General features: G+C 42.8%; 1 protein-coding gene across 1 annotated transcript in view; it reads right to left on the reverse strand.

Annotated features, from left to right (window-relative positions):
• Window positions 1-230: 230 nt before the first annotated feature.
• The window catches only part of LOC123515694 (neuropeptide CCHamide-1 receptor-like), a 91,553-nt gene continuing 70,138 nt past the window's right edge, over window positions 231-21,645 (reverse strand). Inside the window, exon 2 of the mRNA XM_045274520.1 lies at window positions 231-2,717. Coding sequence (XP_045130455.1) covers window positions 1,670-2,717 — 1,048 coding nt within the window. The 3' untranslated portion in view covers window positions 231-1,669. The remainder of the gene's footprint in view (window positions 2,718-21,645) is intronic.

Below are 21,645 nucleotides of genomic sequence, written 5' to 3' on the forward strand. Positions count from 1 at the left end.
GGTGGTAGCAGTGGGAGTAGGAGGTAGCAGTAGTAGTAGTAGTAGTAGTAGTAGTAGTAGTAGTAGTAGTAGTAGTAGTAGTAGTAGTAGTAGTAGTAGTAGTAGTAGTAGTAGTAGTAGGTACTGTTGTTGTTGTTTTTGTTTTTGTTATGGTAGCAAGAGTAGGAAAAGCATCGTTCGCAGCAACAACAGCAGTATATTTTAAACTCTGTGGGGGAAATAAAACAAACTTAACAGAAAACATTTTTAATAACGCCTACGTAGTTTCCGTCGCAAAAGTAAAACATAAATTGCACGATGTCATAATAATTACGGGAAAAAAAAACGAAAAAAAAAAAAAAACATTCACAACAAAAGGAAGCAAGGGGCAGTTTCATCATACATAAACGGATGACGTTCCCGATGAGACACTAAGGTAGAGAGACAAACTAACGCTGGTAATATTGACAAAACATAAACAAAGAGATCTAGAGGCAAAAAGCTACACTGATACCAAAACTGAGCGAAAAATGTTGTTCCCAAGCTTTCGTCATGACAGTGAGGAAAGGAGGCGGAAGTGGAAGTAAACTGAGGGTAACTGAGGGAGGAGAGGGAAGAAGGGGCGAGGTTATAGAGACCAAGGGTGGGGTGGTGATATTTACAAGTGACGAAAACAGACAGAAGCCTCGGTGGTCACAATGGAAGGTTGTTGCCACGACGTAAATAAAATAATAACTGAATATCAAGGTTGAACATTCAGGTTGACAACTTACTCCCACAACGCAGCAGAAGCTCTCTCTCTCTCTCTCTCTCTCTCTCTCTCTCTCTGCAACATTCAAAGCTCTTTTACAAGATTACAGTGAACATAGTGTCGCCTCTTCCCTCACGACCAGACCAGCATAACACACACACACACACACACACACACACAATGGCCTAACACGGAAAGCATCGGTGTGGCTCCATGCCTGCAGGTGAGGGGCGGAGCAGGAAGGGGAGGGCAGTACGCGGCGCAGTGCGGATCCCCAAGGGTTTCCCACTCCTTCATGTTGTAAAATTGGTCTCTTCTCTTTGACACAGTCACGAAAAGTTAGTCTTTCTTCCCTCACACAATCACAAACATTAGGAGTCTCTTCACATAGTTCTACGGTACACTCTACTACGTCATTTGCAAACACGCGAGTACGCTGCACTTTGGCATGATTATTTATACACATGTACACACACACGTCTGTACATGATGTGTATGTTCATATGTATTTCTTCTCCCCGAGAATATTTGTTCCACTAAGGACGCGGCAGCGCCGCCGCCCTCACACCCACACGAGATTGGGTGTAGGGGTGGAGGGACGTCCTTCCCAGCACGTTACGCCCAAGGGAGGAGGTGGGTGGGGCGAAGGGCCTCAGCGCCGCCCTTCGCCCCCTTCGTCACCTCCTCCCCGGCAGGCGCAGTCTTGCTCTTGGCCTAACTAGGAGCAGCAAAGGATTGTGGCACCACCTGCACAGCCCAGGGACTCGAGGTAGTGGCTGGGCGAGATGAGGGTTGTTCCACACCTTAGCCAATCACAGGACTGGGACTGGCACTGCTGGGCGGAGCTGAGGGAAGGACGAGTGAGGGCCGAGTCCAGAGTGACAGTACAGCATGTGACGGAAAACAGAGATAGAGGTGTGCTAGGGATGATGCATGTGTCTACACTAAGGATGCGGGGTCAGGGTCGCGGCAGGGGCGTGAGAAGACTGTGGTGGTGGTGGTTTTGGTGGTGGCGGTGACGGCGAGGGGCGTGTGGCGGTGTGCGGGCACCGTTTGGCTGCCGTTGTCGTTGGCCACCACAGTCTTGAGGGGCACGTGGTCAGTCTTCATGGCGGTGGTGAGGCGCGTGCCCGTGGAGTCAGCGCCGTCCCAGTCCCCTCTGCGGCGGCGGCCTACGCACCAGCAGAACACGTGTCGGTTGTAGTACTTCCTGAAGGTGCCGCTGACGCAGTACAGCGCTATGGGGTTGATGCAGGAGTTGATGAATGACAGGCAGAAGCCAACGATGCGGATGGAGTGCCAGTAGATGTCATAGTGTTCCTCGGAGAGCGGGTCCAAGTGCCACCATACCGTGAATACATTGAGCGGCAGGAAGCACACAGCGAAAATGATTACGAAGGCCAGCACCATCTTGGCCACCTTCCTGCGCGCCCGCACCTGCCGCTGCTGCCCCGCCGCCTCCCCCGGCAGCTGCTTGGCGGACAGGATGAGATGGCGCGCCATCAGCACGTAGAAGGAGGCGATGAGGATGAGCGGCAGCAGGTAATACACCGCCACCTTGACTAGGGCATGCACCTTGGGATACACATTACCCATGTGTTCTGGGTAGGGCGTACATATGTGGTAGGGCTCCCCGGTGGGCGTGTACAGCTTTGGCGTCTTGGAGAACACGGCAGCAGGCAGGGCCAGTACCGCCGCCACCACCCAGATGATCACGGCCACCACGATGGTGAGGAGGCCCGCGGTGTCCGACACGTGGTGGTTGACAGGCCGCACGATGGCCATGTAGCGGTCAGCACTGAGCGCCGTGAGTGTGAATACCGTGATGCCCATGCTGAGGTCCTTGGCAAACTCTGAAGCCCGGCACACGCCCTCCGTGAAGGGGTAGGTGGGCAGCGTGTAGACCAGCGAGGTGAAGGGTACCGTCAGCAGCACCACCAACAGGTCCCCCGCCGCCAGCGACACCAGGTGTGTATTGGGGGTGCTCCTGCAACAAGTACACACACTGTTAGCTGTCGTCACACACACACACACACACACACACACACACACACACCTGCATTGCCTGTATGACAAAATAACCATACGAGCAAGAAAAACACAACGGACGTCTCTTCATTATTCATATTGGTTTTTATGAGCAAGAAGAAAGGCAGTGAAGTGGCGCTGCGGGGAGGACGCGAGGCGGGGACGAGTAAAGAGGAAGTGGCAAGACACCATGTAAAACAATAATCCTCTTACCACTCTCGCTTTTGCGTCTCCCTGCCTCTTGCTTCCTCTTTCCTCTCTCCCCGCTAGCCACACACGTCTCCTTCCCCCAAGACAAAGGATCACTGGGTAAAAAAAAGGCCATCGAACAAAAATCACGATGCATGAAAGTATCCGCATTTAAATCAGCCTGAGGAGAGACTGTGTGAAGATAACCAGGACTTGCACTGCTCAAAATTCTCTCCACTTTCTTTTTTCCGATTGCAAGAAATAAGGAAGGATGCGTCGCATGGAGAGTTTGGCGCTTGAAAGTCAGTGTCTGTCATATATTCAGTTGAGCCACGCACATGTAAGTAAACCTAAGAGAGAGGATGACGATAAACAAGACTTGTATGTTCGTCAGTGTTTTGTTCCCCACTGCAAGAAAGTGCTGCGGAAAGGAGAGTTCATAAGCATCAAGGAGAGAGAGAGAGAGAGAGAGAGAGAGAGAGAGAGAGAGAGAGAGAGAGAGAGAGAGAGTGAGTGTGTTTCTCGCAGTCATTTCGAACAAGCATCCCGAAAACCAATTACAGGAACCGATACTTCCTTCTCTTCTTTTCTTCTTCTCAAAGTCCAAGTTGGGAAGAATGAGACGAGGGAAATGAGGAAATGGACGAAAGCAGAGACGAGACAATAAGAGAAGAGAGAGAGAGAGAGAGAGAGAGAGAGAGAGAGAGAGAGAGAGAGAGAGAGAGAGAGAGAGAGAGAGAGAGAGTTGGATGAGTTTGTTTCATCTTTACTTCTGGATGATAAGCAAGGATTTTGAGGAAACGAGTCAAGTCGATATTACCTACTGAGAGAGAGAGAGAGAGAGAGAGAGAGAGAGAGAGAGTAGAGCCGTCTTGTGTTTTCTCTCTCTCTCTCTCTCTCTCTCTCACACACACACACACACACGAGATAGTAAAGGCTGGTGAGCGGCGGCTTGAGGGAAGGTATGTTGCTTATCCTGAAGGTGTTTACATTGATTTGCGGGAAGTGGTGCACCGCCAAGCCCGCTGGTCCAAGCGTGCTACATACAGTCACTGCGAGATACTTTGCCTTCTAGATCACTTGGTCATTCACTCAGTCAGCACGTCAGTTATTCGGTTAGTCAGCCAGTCAGTCGGTTGGTCAGTGAATGAGTAAGTCAGGAAGTGATTCGGTGAGTAAACAAACGAGTTGGTAAATGAATAAACAAATAAGTGAAGAAATGAGTGTCAGAGTGAATAAATGAATGATTGAGTAAATGAGTGAGTGAATGAAAAACTAATCAAATAAATAAATAAACAAAGAAATGAGTCCATTAACCACTCACTCACACACTCACTCAGCCAAGAAGTAAAGTGTCAAATCCAGCGGCAGGGAAGAGTGTCAAGTATAACACGCTGCCAAAATAACGAGTAAAGTCTGCATCTGTTTCTCTTTTCCCAAGCTCTTCGTAAACACAATTATTTCACGGGTTCAGTTGCAAGGGGTCGAGGTTCTGCACTTTTCTTCTTGGCTTTGCTGTCGCTATTGGTAACGGCTATCAAATTAGGGAGCAAAAGGTGGCTTGCTTTTATTAATCTTGGTGAGTGCTCGAGTCTTGGGAAACGTGCGGTAAGATTTTGTTTTGAAGGAGACGTTTCTGTGGAGAGAGAGAGAGAGAGAGAGAGAGAGAGAGAGAGAGAGAGAGAGACGCATTACGCAACCAAGGAACTCTTTCATCAAGCAATACTGAACAACCTTTCTATTCCCTGCATCCACAAAGTCAGGATCACAGAGACTGCAGCCCAACCGAAGTTCCGAAAGAATTCCTCCCATTCAAGACAACTTCAGCTGGCCGCGGCTCCTACATCGTGTCCTCTGCCAGACGTACGTGCAAGTCGAGTTCGAATACAAGCTGGGGGATTGGGATGAAACTACCAAACTACGCCGTAATGATCAGATGCAAAAGAAAAGGAGAGTACATATATAGAAGAGAAGAGTACAAGTGTATGATTTTAGTGGTATGTGTAATAGTAATCAGGTTAGCACAGAGTCAAGAGGAAAGGTAAGTTTATGGATGAGATGCTAAGTGGAAAGAGGTATGTGAGTGTTTTCCATGCTAAAGCTACGTGACACTGTATCACTGTTTCGTTGCTACCAAACGGCCACTCAGGAATCAACATTTACTGACAAACCCAATAGTTATTTTACTCTCCTATACACAAGTGCTTCCTTTATTTTCTTATGGTTTTACGTATATCCTAATCCTTTACTGGTTTGATTTGTTGTTACTGGATAACTGTCCATGAATCAACACTTACAACACAACAGCTTCTTTCCATTCCCTACCACGCATCATGTGCACCACCATGGACAAATTTGTTCACCATATGGAAAACGGCTTCATAATATTTTACCTTAATTACATGAATAAAAAGAAACTAGTGATTTCAGTAGCCACAATCAAGTGCTGACTTATGATTCAGGAGCCACGTCTTTTCACGCTAGGGAAGAGTAAACACATTGAAAGTTAGAGGGAATAAATGAAAATCGTAATGTTCAAACTCTTCAGTACTGAAACACATGTTTACCTTGATATTTGTGTACGATTAGACCATTTTATTGGCATTAGGAAGGGTCTATGGAGGTCAGAAGACAAAACAACCGGTCGTCACTATTCTAATCCCACATAAGTATATAAAGCTGCATAAAATCATCAAATAGTAAGCAGAATGAATATGAAATCGCGTACAGGTACTGAACAGGTTAAAGATGTTTTAAGCCAGAAGGGAACGGTTGGTATTCCTGCACATCAATGAGCGTCTAAGTAGAGTTGGTATGCCTGGCTCATGTTTGTTTACACATTTGGAGGTTAATCACATAAGTAAATTATGCAGGATACAAATAAAAGTTAAATGTTACACACTCCTTTCTAGGTTGTCTCCTTTTAACAAGCGTTGATGGAAAGGCGCATTCAGAGACAACTTTCTTTCATGAACGGCACAAAGGGAGGTTGCCAGAAAAGACCGCCGGCTCTTCTCGTAAACACAACACAACACAACAGGTGGATGAAGTATCGAAGCTTCATCCTCATTTTCCTCAACAAGGCCACTGGACAAAGAAGGAACCGGCTTTCTCTCTTCCTTTCTTGAGGCAAACCATTGTCACGTGTGGACGCCGTTCCTGTAAACACTGCACCGTCTGCCCCTCAGCACATCGCCGCCGCCATGTCCCAACGAGGTAGGAGAGGCGAAGCTAACAGATGGACATGATTACGAAGATGAGGAAAATGAAAAGCGAAGAGTGCTGCCGAAAAGAAACGTTTATTCTTTCAAAAGCAATGAATGAGGGAAAGAAAAAAAGGCTTTTGAAGGAGAGTAAATGGGAACTTGCGTGTGCGTTGTCATTTGTTCCGAAAATGAGCGCTGGTAATGACTCTCTCTCTCTCTCTCTCTCTCTCTCTCTCTCTCTCTCGTACCTAAACTAAAGAATAACAGCTATTTTGAGAAACCACTCTTTCCTTGTTCATTACTCGTGTGTGTGTGTGTGTGTGTGTCGCTGATGCAGGTGTGACAGGGGGAATGATTAGATTGGGTGATGGACAGACGCCTTGTGGGTCAATATGTGAGACTGTGACTCCTCGTCTGTCACAACACATCACGGGAGTGGTGGGAAGGGTGCACAAACACACACACAACACCCCCCCCACTCACTCTCTCTCTCTCTCTCTCTCTCTCTCTCTCTCTCTCTCTCTCTCTCTCTCTCTCTCATACATCACTTCACCTTCCTCCCTTCCTTCACTTCACCTCGCTCTTCCCTCCATCTGTCGTCCTATTTTCCATGATAGAGACAAACGCACCACACGCCTCATGAATAAATAAAGTGACCACGCTGGACGCCGCCCCTTCACTCCCATGCAAGCCTCTCTTCTTGTACCAGCGGGGAAAAAAAAAAAACTTACCCGGTACAAGCCTCAGTGATGAAAATGTAAAACTGTGTGTGTGTGTGTGTGTGTGTGTGTGTGTGTGTGTGTGTGTGTGTGTGTGTGTGTGTGTGTGTGTGTGTGTGTGTGTTAACAGCTCTCTATTTTGTCAGCAGTTGAAAGCTAAAACAATCTAAGTATTGTCACATAGTATTATCAAAACATAAAAATAAGCCAAGTATTCACAAGGTACATTCTTTAAACATTGAAGCCAGAGGAAAGGAAAATGAGATAAAATATAGAAAAAGCAACAGCAGGTACAAATTAACACAAATAAAACGAAAAACCAGTTCACCAACATTTATTAATTTATCTATTTTTCATTATATTTATTCCATCAGCTTTGTGTTTCTGGATGCTACTAATACTTGAAGGCACAGAATATGACAGTGTCACCGCGGTGAATCCTTTCCCTTTCTCGCTGATGGAGAGACAAGTTATCAATTTACCGTGAATGAACCTGCGTTGCCATAGTAACCTCTCAAGGACGCCAGGTAGTTACCCCTTCGTGCGAAGATGGGCTGCCGTAGGGGTTTCCAAACTTTTGAACTCGTCGACCACCCAATGAAGTTTCAAAATTTCAATCAACTCCATATTTTTTTAATTTGAGGGAAATAATTCCGATGTCAAAAACCATGTTCAGCAGCAGCAGTAGTAGTAGTAGTAGTAGTAGTAGTAGTAGTAGTAGTAGTAGTAGTAGTAGTAGTAGTAGTTTTACATCAATGTTGGCAGCCGAGAGAAAATGAATAGGTGAGAGGGATGCGGTGGGACGGGGAGGGGGATACGCTCGCTCACTCAGTATTGAACAACGGGCAGGAATGCTTCCTATCCAGGCCCTGTCTGGTACGGCCAGTAGATCTGAGACAATGAGCTCTGGTTGAAGGTTGAAGGTAGTGTTGCCAGCGGTGCTTGAATTTCTCAAGATTAATTACTGAAAATAATTATTTATGGTTTGAATTCAAGAACTTGTTTATTATTTACTTTAATCTAATGGTACCGGATTTTCTTCAGATTTTTACGAATTATAATCTAAACTATAAAATTTCCACATGGAAGGTACAACAATCTCTTCGAGCCCAGCAGTAATACTCACCACCCCCTTGTCATTCATCGAACCCTTGGATGGTCCCATTGACCCCTATGGATCGATATCAAGCACTTTGACAAGCAATGGGATAGAGGCATGAAGACTTGCAAGGAATGCTGGTTACTTGGTGATAATAGTGCTGGATTATCATGGAGTGGGAGATGAACGGAACCGACTCAATAATGAGGTTGTTACTGCTAAATATAACGGTAGATAAATGAAATACACTCAGCAGATTAAGTTCTTACTGCTAAATATAACGAAATAGACTCAATGATCAGGTTGTTAGCGCAAAATACAGCGGGAGATGGACGAAACAAATTTAGTAATCAGGCTGTCAGTGCTGAGTCAACAGGGAACTTGAAAAAAATGTGTAAATATTCAGGTGACAGAAAATAAGGAAGCATATTTGATAAACTGACTGACCACGTTTAGACCTGTTGACTTCTTGCAGCGTCCTTTATTTTTTCATGCTCTTATTTGATCGTCTGGGCAACAAACTGTGGGTTCAAACGCCTGGCCATGATTCTGAATCCCTCCACGCTCACTCCATTTTCTTTCATTAGAGAGATTCCAGCGAATTTCCTCTGTGGTCTTTGAAAATATTCTTAATTAAAGCCCAAAGCGTTGTAAGATAGGGGGTTTAATCTCAAAACTCAGTCTCTCTCTCTCTCTCTCTCTCTCTCTCTCTCTCTCTCTCTCTCTCTCTCTCTCTCTCTCTCTCTCTCTCTCTCTCTCTCTCTCTCTCTCTCTCTCTCTCTCTCTCTCTCTATCTATCTCTAAAACCTTCGCCGATCAAGTTTTAAAGTGTTTAAAGAAACTTATAAAAAATTCTCTCACGACGAGAGAGAGAGAGAGAGAGAGAGAGAGAGAGAGAGAGAGAGAGAGAGAGAGAGAGAGAGAGAGAGAGAGAGAGAGAGAGAGAGAGAGAGAGAGAGAGAGAGAGAGAGAGAGAGAGAGAGAGAGAAGGAACAAAACAATACCTGTCAATTTTACAACCCAGCTTAATAATATATCTTAGCATAATATTCCCCAAGAAAAAGAGTGAAGTTCAAATTCCTTACTTTATTAATTACCAAGAAAAAACAAAGGGCGGGAAAAGAAAAGATGGTGTTATCCTGACCTTATATCCTTAGAGCGCTCATTAATCAACAGTAATAATAACATGTGGTCTTTGATGGCTCGTATTATTTTTCTATTTCATGTATAAATATTGGAGTGGAGAGTGGAGTGAAGTGGGAGAGTTCTTTGTGTTGCTCATTAGTCTATTAGTTCCTCAGTGACTCCAGCTCGTCTTCACCAATGCTTTCTTTCAATTATTTTTATGTGTGGTCACCCTTTGTCAACATTCAGACCATTGTGATATATTGTTTGCTGAGAGAGAGAGAGAGAGAGAGAGAGAGAGAGAGAGAGAGAGAGAGAGAGAGAGAGAGAGAGAGAGAGAGAGAGAGAGAGAGAGAGAGAGAATGTTATTTCCTCCCACGTATGATCTGAATAGTTTTAAGACGGAAGTTTCAAAACGCTTCTCTAATTTTGAATGATTTTTTTTGTTTCACTATTTTTTACTATTATCTACAGCAGGGGTTCTCAACCTGGGGTACGCGTACCCCCAGGGGTACGTGAGAGGAATTTTTGGGGTACGTGGCGGGTTTCTCAAAATGCTTCAGTTTTAAATAGCAGCAAATTCGTTTGTAGTATACAATGTGTCCTTCACTAGAACCAGGACACGTTAACAACGTTAACAAGGAAACTCTTGGAGTTATATCACTTGAGAGGAAGCTCTCTTGGATTACAGTTGCCACACAACCTTGCAAACCTATAATATTTGCTCCGATTTCTTATTTTATATGTTATTCACACACACAGTGACTTATTTATCACTGTTACTAGTTACAAGTTGCAACTAGCTGCAAGCAACACTAGTTCACTGCCATAATGATCGAAAATTGTCTGATATAGTTCCTTTTGGTAAATGCATTGCATGTTAGTCACATATAGTGTCTCCCTGTGAGGTACCAGTTCCTATCGACACTACCTCATAGAAACATACTAATATTAATTAAAAATTGTGTCTGCTCCACATATATAACACAATTTAAACTTAATAAACTAAGTCAATAAACCATGCATTTATTGTTACCCTTCCTGACGCTGCATTGTGGGTAAGGGTACGTGATCAATACTGAAAGACTTCGAGGGGTACATCACATTAAAAAGGTTGAGAAGAAGAAGAATTAACCTGTGCAGAAGCGAGGTGAAATGTGTGTTAAGGTTCCGTGCTGTATTTAATTAAGTCTCTAGAAATGAAAGATCTTGGTACACCAGACAATTATGTTTTGCTCTATATTATGATGTCAGTCGTATAAACTCAAGTAACTATAAAGAAATACCATGGTAGAATAAGAACAGAAAAATACTGGTAGGAGTAAAACCCTGGCAAATCAATAGATACATCGTAATACAGTGTTTAGAGACGATTACTCTGTACCGCGAGACGATACTGACTCTCTCCTGCGAACACTGAAATTGTGACAGTTTGGGTCCTCTCCTATTGATATTAATCAAAGTATTGCGATTTATTCACAATAGTAATATATTACACTCCGACGGAACACGGGCCTAATGTGTTTGAGATGTGGCATTTTGTTATAGTACATTTCGCTCTATATAGCGACTGTTTAGGACTAAAAAACTGTAGCTTCAGGTAGATATTCAATAATGTTATCTATCGATTTTCAGTCTTAAAGTAGGGAAAATTACGAATATTGATGCATTTCTTTTATAGTCCTCCTTGCTTCTCGAAAAGGTGCACGAATTTAGAAAAGGTTGAAGAACACTAAACTGTACCCTGAAAAAAAATACAGTAAAAGAGATAAGATAAAAATGACCAACATCTCTATTATTACGGAAGCTAATAATAATACCAAGACTAATTAAGTAATTCAGAGATAACGAAACGAACGACGATCACGAGAGCTTCCACGATAACAGTGTGTACGATAAGATTTGATTCCAGATTCCTCGATAGCGCTCCGAGTTTCCAAGATAACAATGGCATTCCAGTTTCCTCGATAGCGATGCAAGTTTCCAAAATGACGATGCCTTTCCATGATAAAGATGCCCTTCCAGTTTCCAAGATAATAATGCGAGTTTCCACGATCAAGATGCAATTCCAGTTTCCACGGGAACGATGCGGGTTTCCACGATGTCGATGCGGTTCCAGTCCTCACGATGCGATTTCAAGACACAATATTGAAGTCCACTTGCCTACACAGGTACTGGGACGAACCCTTTCACCCGTAAGGATCCACCCAACACCCTTGAGTGCGAGTAAAGTGACGCTGCCACCTTCCTGCGCTGCAATTGAAGTCCACTTGCCTACACAGGTGCTGGGATGAACCCTTTCACCCCGTAAGGGTCCATCCCACACCCTTAGGTGCGAGGAGAGTGGCGCTGCCACCTCACTGCGACGCAATTGAAGTTCACTTGCCTACACAGGTACTGGGGCGAACCCTTTCACCCCGTAAGAGTTCACCCCAGACCCGTGAGTGCGAGGAGAGTGACGCTGCCACCTTACTGCGCCTCACACGGGTAGCCATGAGCATAACCCGCCACACTCCACTCCCCAAACACTGTCAGTGAGTCCTTTTCACCCCGTAAAGGACCACTGGTACGGTCAGTGCCTGGCTCATGGCGCACAGCGTGCCCTCGTTCATGGCGAGTTGTTCAGCCCGATGTCATTATAAGCAGAGGTCCTGTACACCACTCACCACCAGACTCTATGCAAGGAGCCCTTATCACCCTTAAAGGCCCCTCACGGCATCATCTGATGGACGGTAGACACGGCACCCTGCTTAAGGCGACGCCTTGCCTAGTATGAGGCGCTGCAAGTTGACAACAATCAGTGAGCTTGAAGCCGCGAAGGAAAATGAGTCCACGCTAACAATGGGATTCCACGACAGGTTGCGATTCCAGTGTCCACGGTACAGATGTGTTTGTTGAGGATAACGATCCGTTTATCGAGGCTAACGGTGCGGCGATGGCGATGGCGAAACGATCCAAAGTATTATTACCTACACAGGTACTGGGACGAAACTTTTACCCAGAAAGGGTCAACCCCAGTCCCGTGGTTATGAGAGCAGTGACGATGCAACCTTGCAATGCCTCACACAGGTCGCCATGAGCAATGACCCGCCACACACCACTCCCCAAACGCTGTCATGAAGTGAGTCCTTTTAACCTAACCTAACCTAACCTAACCTAACCTAACCTAACCTAACGTAAAGGACCACTGGTACTGTCAGTGCCTGGCTCATGGCGCACAGCGTGCCCTCGTTCATGGCGAGTTGTTCAGCCCGGTGTCATTATAAGCAGAGGTCCCGTACACACCACTCACCATCATATTCTATGCAAGGAGCCCTTATCACCCCTTTAGGGCCCCTCACGGTACCATCCGGTGAGTGGTAGACATTGATCTCTTGCTTATGGCGACCCTTGCCTAGTGTGATGCGCTGCAAGTGGACGACTAGTAGTGAAGCTTGAGGCCACCAAGGAAAAGCAGGACCTGCAGCCAGTTCCTGCCTTGGGCCCCAGGCCGGACCCGACGGCCACCTCCTTCCCCCGTGCGGCGCCCAAGGCCGTCACGGCCCTCAAACATCTTTAGGCCGAAAGTTCTCAATCGTCGTTTTAATTTTGATTCGAATATAAAATCGTCGATGGTAAATGAAAAATAGCTTTGGTGTGAAAGTGTGCAAGAGTTAGCTGATTAATGAAACAAGGTGAGGCAGCTTTGCTCCGGAGTATTTAGTGTACTTTGCATGTTGCTGCCTTGAATGTGTACGTGTTTGTAGGTAACTGGATAGAAACAGTAGACCAATGGTAGTTGTGTAGCTATTGGGGAACTTTTGAAAATTAGTTAAGCTTCTGGATAGAGTGGATGAGTGCACACAGGTTTGCGTGTCTTATACATAAACTGCCACTTGTAAACATAAATTTTTCTATTTCATGCTCTTAGAAAAAAGCAAACTTAGTTTTCTTTATTTCCCTGATCACAATGACGTGTAAATATCAATGTTCCAATCATAAGGAAACACTAGGAGAGGACCCAAACTCCCGTTGAAGTTGCCAGATTCAACAGATATCGTAATATTTCATAGAAAAGATGGTCAACTGCATATCGTATATTTTTGGATATTCTTTTGTCACATAAGGAGATATCAAGATAGGTAAAGTATTTCTAAACATGTATCTACGACAAAAACGCTATAATAGTAGAGTTAGGTTATAACTATGCATTGTGTTTTTTATATACCATCTTGCTCTATTCCTGGAACAAAGATTACTTCTTCCTCAATTGATAGCTCGAAGTTAGTTTGATATTTTCTTTCCTTCTAGGTTAGTAAGTAGACTACAAGACACCATGAACCTATGAAGCCCCGTAAATGAGATTATTTTCATAACTTAGAAATCAAAGTCTGATAATGAGATTGTCTATTGCCAACCAAACCGTTCTGCATAGACGTCTTCAGCGTCATAGAGACCTAATGATGTTAGCTCATGGACAGTGGCCATCCTGACAGCGCGAAACCACAGGGGGTTCATAAGAAGATTTCCAGGGGTACTTAGATGGCTGATCTAATAAAATCCTTTGCAGTGCCATTGCATATTGAGTTCCATGTTCCATGTGACAATACTGGGGGTACTGGTAGATGGTCTTATAACTCAGGGGGTTCTTAACGATAAAAAGGTTGAGAACCCCTGATCTACAGGGACAAATACCTTCAATGAACTTTTGTTGTCGTCGCTTTTCGTTGTCACATGCCAGTGTGTCCTTAACATAAAACAAAGGGGTTAACTACTTCAGTACTGAGAAGCATTTTTACCATGGTTTTTGGGTATACTCGATTCTATTTACATTAGGAAGCGTCTATGGAGGTCAATATATTAATGTCCAGAGTTCTTACTATTCTAATCCCTACATAAGTTTCTGAAGCTGTATAAAATTACGCAAATAGTAACCAGAATGAATATGAAAATGCGGCATGGTATATACTGAAGGGGTTGATACGGTAGAAGACACGGTTAACCCCTTCAGTGCTATGACGCGTCTCCATATTCATTGTGCTTATAGTCCGGTGATTTTATACAACTTCAGAAAGTTATGTGAGGAATTAAAATAGTGAAGACTCTCGCCCTTACTCTTCTGACCTTGATAAACACTTTCTAATGTCAATATAATCGTCTAATCATGCCCAAGACTCAATATACAAATGCGTCCCAGTACCGAAGGGATCCCAAGCATGTCGTTCTTTTTTAGTCAGTTCTCCAGGTTGATATTTTGCTAAGAAAGGTTGTAGATATACGAGGTTACCGGGAAAAAAGGGACAAACACAATGAAAAAAGGGAACGTGTCACAATTTCATTAGCTATTACAAATGAATTTCCCTTTATTTCACTCTCTCACCACGACTAGTTTCAAAGGCACGAGAAACTACTAACCGGGTTCTTAAGACAGTTTCTCCTGTTAATGATGTAGAAATCCTTTTAACCTGTCACCAGACCCATGAAAAAACACCATTTTAAATTGAAAACCCGTCACTTCAACTAGAGCCTTTCCAAAGAAGTGGAGATGCGATTGAAAAGTGAGTCGTGATGTCCTGCTGCTCTGACCCCTGCTACTGCTTTATTGCTTTTTTTCCCTCCCTTTTTTTACCTAATGTTATTGTTGGTACCGCTACTGTAACTCCTCCTCCTCCTCCTCCTCCTCCTCCTCCTCCTCCTCCTACTACTACTACTACTACTACTACTACTACTACTACTACTACTACTGCCACTCCTACTTTTGTGAAAATACTGTACTTTCTGGAGGCAGGGGTCTGTGATGGAGGCCAAGACGAGAGACCAGCGCCTCCTTCCCCATGGACTATATGTTAACGTCACCCAGGAATGCTGTGTCACTTTGTTCGGAGAGGTGACAGTAAATTATTACCCAAGAGTCGCGACTGGAGGGTATGGCAGGCAGGAGTGATAGGGAGATTCATGTTTACTCCTTGCTTTTTACTTTATACGTCAAGATTTAATGTAATGATTAGGTTTGGTTGGTGTTTAAGGATATGTTGCTCAGATTGGAGAGTTTTTACGTCTATTCTTTGTTTTATACTTTATACTCCAAAATCTAATGTACTGCGGCGCATTGTTGGGTTAGTGTTTATGGAAATGCTGCTCAGATTGTTCTTGTCTTCTTGATATATGATGACAAAACAGTACAATTATTTCCAGCATTCTGTTTATGTTAGCTCACTTCAAGAAAAAGACATGTTCAGATATTTCGTGTCAGATATTTCGTGTCTCTTGAATATGTGATGAAATAACCAGACAGTGTCATTATCGTTATTTGTGTCGTTCTGTTATGCTAGCTTGCGTTAGGTCAAGTTAGGAAGATTACTTAAATTGTCCATTTCCTTTATGAAAAAAAAGTCAAATATGGAGGCAATGTCATTATTTTCAGCTGTCTCTATATGTTACTTATATTACATTAGGAACTTTTGGAAAAATCAAACTGACCATTTCATTTATAAAATAATAAAAGCAGGCCATCTCTATCATGAGAAGAAAGAAAAAAAAAAAAAAAAAACACAAGAAGACAGTATCATTATTTTCAGCTGTCTAAACTTTACCCTTAATATTGTGCGAGGAAGCTTTTTGTGTAATCAAAGGTTTCTACGACTACAGAAAAAAGAAAAAAAAAAAAACCGGTAATGGTGGCGTCATCCCTTTCACCTGACTAGTGGTTCATTTTTACGAGGCCATAATGTAGATCAGAGCCATTAGTTAAATAAATCCCGCATCCAAACCATCAATCATTCGTGTTTTAATGGATTCGGCACAAGACTTCGCGAAATCAGATCCTGTGGCGCGGAACATTACTGTGTCACGCGGAAATTCAATGTAACGAGTGTGTGTTTGGTGGAAATGTATAGTGGATGTGTAATCACGTTATATCTCCTGTCCTCGTGTGTGTGTGTGTGTGTGTGTGTGTGTGTGTGTGTGTGTGTGTGTGTGTGTGTGTGTGTGTGTGTGTGTGTGTGTGTGTGTGTGTGTGTGTGTCGTTCGTGATTCATTGTGTGCATGTCTTGTCACTGAGTCTCCCTGCATAAGGTTTGTTCGTGTATGTTACTTGGTATGCATAATCTGGTATCCCTAAATTACCATACATAAAAAAACAAGTACAAACGCTGACAGATACAAACTGCTACACAGAACCTTACATACTTCAACGTAGAAAAAGTCAGAAAAACAGATAAAAAAAAAAGAGCTAGCATACATCAACTGACATATATAAAGCTCGTACACACAGACTATCATACATGAAATACAAATATATACTGGAATATATAAATAAATTCCACCCCGGTCCAGGAATAAAGCAGGACGACCGACAGACACACACACACACACACACACACACACACACACACACACACACACACACACACACACACACACACACACACACACACACACACACACACACACACACACACACACACACACACACACACACACACTATAGCACTTAGAATCTTCACAAATGCATTCACATCCCCAGTAGTCACCGTGAGTGGCGTGCAGCGTTTTCCTCCTCCTCCTCAGGGTCAGCACTCTACTAGCCACTAGCGAGTGTTGAGACCACTGACATTCAAAACCAGCAACATTTCAATCTTTCACAAATACATTTCCATCCACCACCATCACCTTCCGCATGACCGCTTGCCTGATTCTTCCTCGAAATTGACACTAAGAGAGACTGACCGAGATAGTGTCATTGCCGAGGAGTCTGTGAATACGCCGAGATGTGACCTGCGGACCAAGGAGAAGGTTGAAAGCTGTGCATGTCTGGAGCGGCTGAAGGCGAGTGTGCGAGGCAAGTTCCCGGACGCGCGACAAAAGGCTCAGTTTTTTCGCTAAATATATAATGTGTGGTGAGATAAAAGGATAAGATGAGGGATGTATGAGAATATGTGTAGCTTTCGGTGGTAATGTTGTCTAAGAATGAAAAATACAATTAATGTGTGATTATTCAGCCGATATTCAACAATTCATAGGACTAAAAGCAAAGACTGAAATATATACCAATATCTACAAGAAAGAAACAGATGAAAAGAATACATTTTGTGGTTTTTAGCCAGTTCAATGTTTAGAGACGGCTGTAGAATGCAATAGAAAATGTCCCAGAGTGATTATTGATAAAGATGTGCCAATAGGACTGAAAGGGTTTGAAAGGAAAGGTGATGAAGATTATGTAGTTTGACAGTTTAGAGTTGATCAGAAGTTAAGGTAAAAGAAGTGAAGCATACGTGCACCTTTGATGACAGGAGCAATTGTTTTATTATTGGACAAGGTGAGACAGTTAGGAGAATTTGATAACGATAATGAAGTTTGATGATTGGTGACTGTTGAAAAGGGTAAGGTGAGGCAGGTAGGAGAATAAGTGTTGCTTTGATGATGGTGATAATTATGTTAAAAGATGAGGCGAGACAGGTAAGAGATGCTGTAGTTTGATGATTTAGTGTAAAATGACATGGTAAGATACGACAATTAAGAAAATACGATGAGTGATATTAACAGATATTTGATTAAAGCGCAAGATAAATCAGATACAAAAATATGTGTACCTTTGGTGATGGGGATAATAGTGTCAGTCAAACAATCCTTCACCTCACACGTCTGCTAAGAGAATAAAATAGAAAAACTTTACAGAACCCTCGTGGCTGAAGTGAGAATACTGTGCAACGCCTGTCAAGCATCATATCAAATGTTAGTCAAATAATTACTCAATTCACATGAAGCAAACGCTAGATAAGACAGCAAAATAGAAAAGCATAAAAGAATATTCACAAGTTGCGAAATAACATCGTGTAACCATTACATCCAACGTTAGACAAACATTCAATCACCTTCCAATGCATAAAACGAGAGTAAAATAGGAGAAAGAAGCTGAAAAAGAAGAAAAAAAAACAACAACAACTGTGCAGCTTTCGTGAACCATTATGCCAAACGCTAGAAACAGACAAATACTCAGTTATCTTCCACTGTATTAAACGAGAGAGAATAGAATATAATAAAACACTCACATCAGGCGGGAGAGTATGGAGCAACACAGCAGGCAGAAATCAGAGCAACCATTATATAGCGAGCGTGGCAGGGTCGTAACGTGTCTTGTTTTATTGCCTCGCCCGGAAATTGCTTCACCTCTCTCCGATACACTTCACCACGGCGGGAGGTGGGAGAAACACGTCACCAGCAGTATATCTCACACAGACACTTGAGGCCTTACAGGAGCTAAAATTACGCCTTTCAACTATTTTTTCCATCCCATTTTTCTTCATAATTTTTATCCCATAAGCAACAGCGGAGGGTGAAGTAAACATTCGTGTGCGTGTATGTGTGTTTACCAGTTTGTGTACGTTAAATGGCCATCTGGCGGTAATCATCGTACACTTCGTTAGCGTTGATGTATGAACGTGTAAGGGTCTAGAGGCAAAGATAAACGGAAGCAGAGTGTTGTTTGGGTATTGTTGAAGGCCGTGCAATATTATAAACTCCATGGAGCTTAAAAAAAAAAAAGTTTAAAAAGTTACACTATTAATAGTAAGAAGGGGTGGTTATAAGTAAAATGGTAAATGTAAACAGAGGTAGTGTTGTTTAGGCATTGCTGAAGGCCGTGTGGCATGGTAAACACCTGAACCTAAAACGGAAAGAAAGGTCACAATTGATAGTGAACAAGTGTGGTTGGAACAAACACTAGTAAATTTGTTAAGTCTTCAAACTGCAAATACACGAAACAGTAAAACAGTGAGAAAAGTTACAAAAAAAAAAAAAAAAAGTACATAGATGTGGTTAACTCCTTTAGTACCGGGACGCGTTTTCATATTCATTCTGCTTACCATTTGCTGATTTTGTACAGCTTCAAAAACTTATATGGTGCTTAAAATAATGAAGACTCTGGCCATTAATCTTCTGACCTCCATAGACCCTTGCTAATGTAAACAAAATCGTCTAATCACAACCAAAACTCAAGGCAAAAATGTGTCCCAGTACTGAAGGAGTACTGTTTAGACGTCAGCTGTTTAGGCCATGAAAGACTGTAAACATCTGAAGCTAAAACGATGGCAAAAGTTACATAATTGATGGTAAGAGAGGGTGGTTATAAAAAAGATGTCCAAATATTTGCCATATGCATCATTGAAAGTAATAAGTAAAGGAGTTATAAATGCATTGGTTATTGTACGTTAATACAGAACAGACAACTTAATTAGAAGAGGTCAACGGACACGGAAATTTATTACTATACTGAGACAACTTGATAATAATACAGAGAATAATAAGACAAGGAATATGGAGAATTTAATCAGAAAAAAAAAAAAAAAAAACTATATATTAATAATGGAAGTTACGACTACATTCAACTTACTGACTTGATATGGTGCAGTAAGAGTAGCTGCTGTGTGCTGGCATATATGTTAGTGAAAACGTTGGGCAGGGAAGCAATTAATCAGATAAGAGGATCAACTACACACAGGATACTCTATAGCAGAATGTAAGTAGGTTCATGCGCGTTGTTTGATTGTAACCACAGAAGAATTAATGCTAGTAAGTCGCTGTACAAAGAATTAAATGCTGGCGAGTAAAAACATTGGACAGAGAACTTAAACCAGAAGAGGATCAGCTCAACAAAATACTTTATAAGAGGATACATGTAGATTAAAGAAGAGAATCTAGTCCTAAGAGAAAGATTGCGCTATACTGTACATGGCCACGTGGCGAGACGGTAGAGAATCACCAATAGGAAATAGAATAATGTAGCGTACTTGATAATGGCAGAGAAGGATCCAGTTTTAAATGAGAGATTGTGCTATCAGAGGGCACGTGGCGAGACGGAAGTTCAGTATACACGGTTTACTCTAAAGATCATAAAGTGGGTTGATGTGACTTGCTTAATATTAGACAGAAAATAATGTCGAGAGAGAGAGAGAGAGAGAGAGAGAGAGAGAGAGAGAGAGAGAGAGAGAGAGAGAGAGAGAGAGAGAGTAATACCTGACCACGTGGAGAGTCACAACGCAGCCCTGACTTGTTGACATCTGTGCTAGGGTTATGAAAATACACGCACGTCAGAAGAGAGGAAAGAAATAACTAGCAGCGCATTCCGAAAATACACCAAGGCTACAGGATCAAGTGCACAACACAAACCTCTTAGCATTTTTCCTGAATGAATTCCAGCTAGAAGTGCAGAAGTATTTAAAGCTGCTGCCACGAAGGAAAAGGAAATAAAAATGTAAAAAATAAAGAGTATGTATAAAAATCCATCCATCCGAGAGACTGAACTAATTGAATCTATTGGCAGCGTACATTGAGCTGAAGCGAACAGTGACAGTTGAAGGTGATGGCACTGAAGAGAAATGAATCATAAAACCTATATCCACTTTAAAAGGAAAGAAATAATCGGAGCTTTTGACAACAAATGAAATAAAATAAAATAAAAGAAAATACACCTCCAGCTCAAGAGAGAATAGATAATTACTGTAAAGCTGTTGACATTGATTCAAGCACACACACACACACACACACACACACACACACACACACACGCACATTCGCATCTCTAGGTCAGAGAATACGAAACAATATAAACTGTTGACACTAGAAAAAAATCTAACTCACGAGAAAAAAAATAATTGTGGAACTGAAAAAAAAAGCAGCAACAAATTAAATACGCGTCTCCAGTTTAGAAAATAAGAAAAATTAGCGTCATTTCTTAAAAGTTATACAAACAAATCCTTCAAAGTGGTTAAAGATAAGAGGATCCGTGGGTCGCTCAAAACAGGAAACTCGCGTGGCTGGGGAGACGTCCATCAAGGAGAATTAATGATCTTGGCGGCGCTGGGAATGTTGCCACCACCATCACCAATACCTGCTTTTGCCTTCGCCTCCAGCACCAACGTCGTCAAGAGCTTCCCGATTCAGGTCTAACGTCGCGGTGTATCGGGGCTGAGGTGCGGCGAAGGTACGTATTGCAGGCCAATTTAGAGACAAATAATTGGCTTTCATTCGTTAGTCGGGTGTGATGTGATTTGCTGCGTGCTGTGCTTCTGGACTCATTGCACCTCAGACCTTCACTATTTTTCCGCCACGTGAAATGTCTGGCTTGTCTGGTTTTGTCTTGCACTCCCACACACACACACACACACACACACACACACACACACACACACACACACACACACACATGAATGAAATGCCAGTCAGTCGGGTGGTGAACAATTAGATATAGTTGTAATCAAAGCAATTGGTACGTAGCTTATTTTTTTTCAGCCGTGAGATCATTGCCTTAATGCTGAAGAATTCCTGTGACGTTGCAGCGGGAATAGAGGGCTTACACAAGTGTTTCTGGGAACAACACAAAGCACGCGTCCCCGTCACAAGAGCTGCACCTGAGGAAATGAGTAGAGTCCACCGTATCTGAGTAATTACAAGCCACCAGCACACAGGTCAACTGGTAATTGCTGCTCCATGTCAGGAACGTTCAACTCTAAACACCACAAGATAATCAGCCTCTTAATTGCTTCGGACTCTGATGCATCTCGGTAATTATCA

This window comes from Portunus trituberculatus, chromosome 39 (genome assembly GCF_017591435.1).
Source record: "Portunus trituberculatus isolate SZX2019 chromosome 39, ASM1759143v1, whole genome shotgun sequence".
In the NCBI taxonomy this organism is placed as follows: domain Eukaryota; kingdom Metazoa; phylum Arthropoda; class Malacostraca; order Decapoda; family Portunidae; genus Portunus; species Portunus trituberculatus.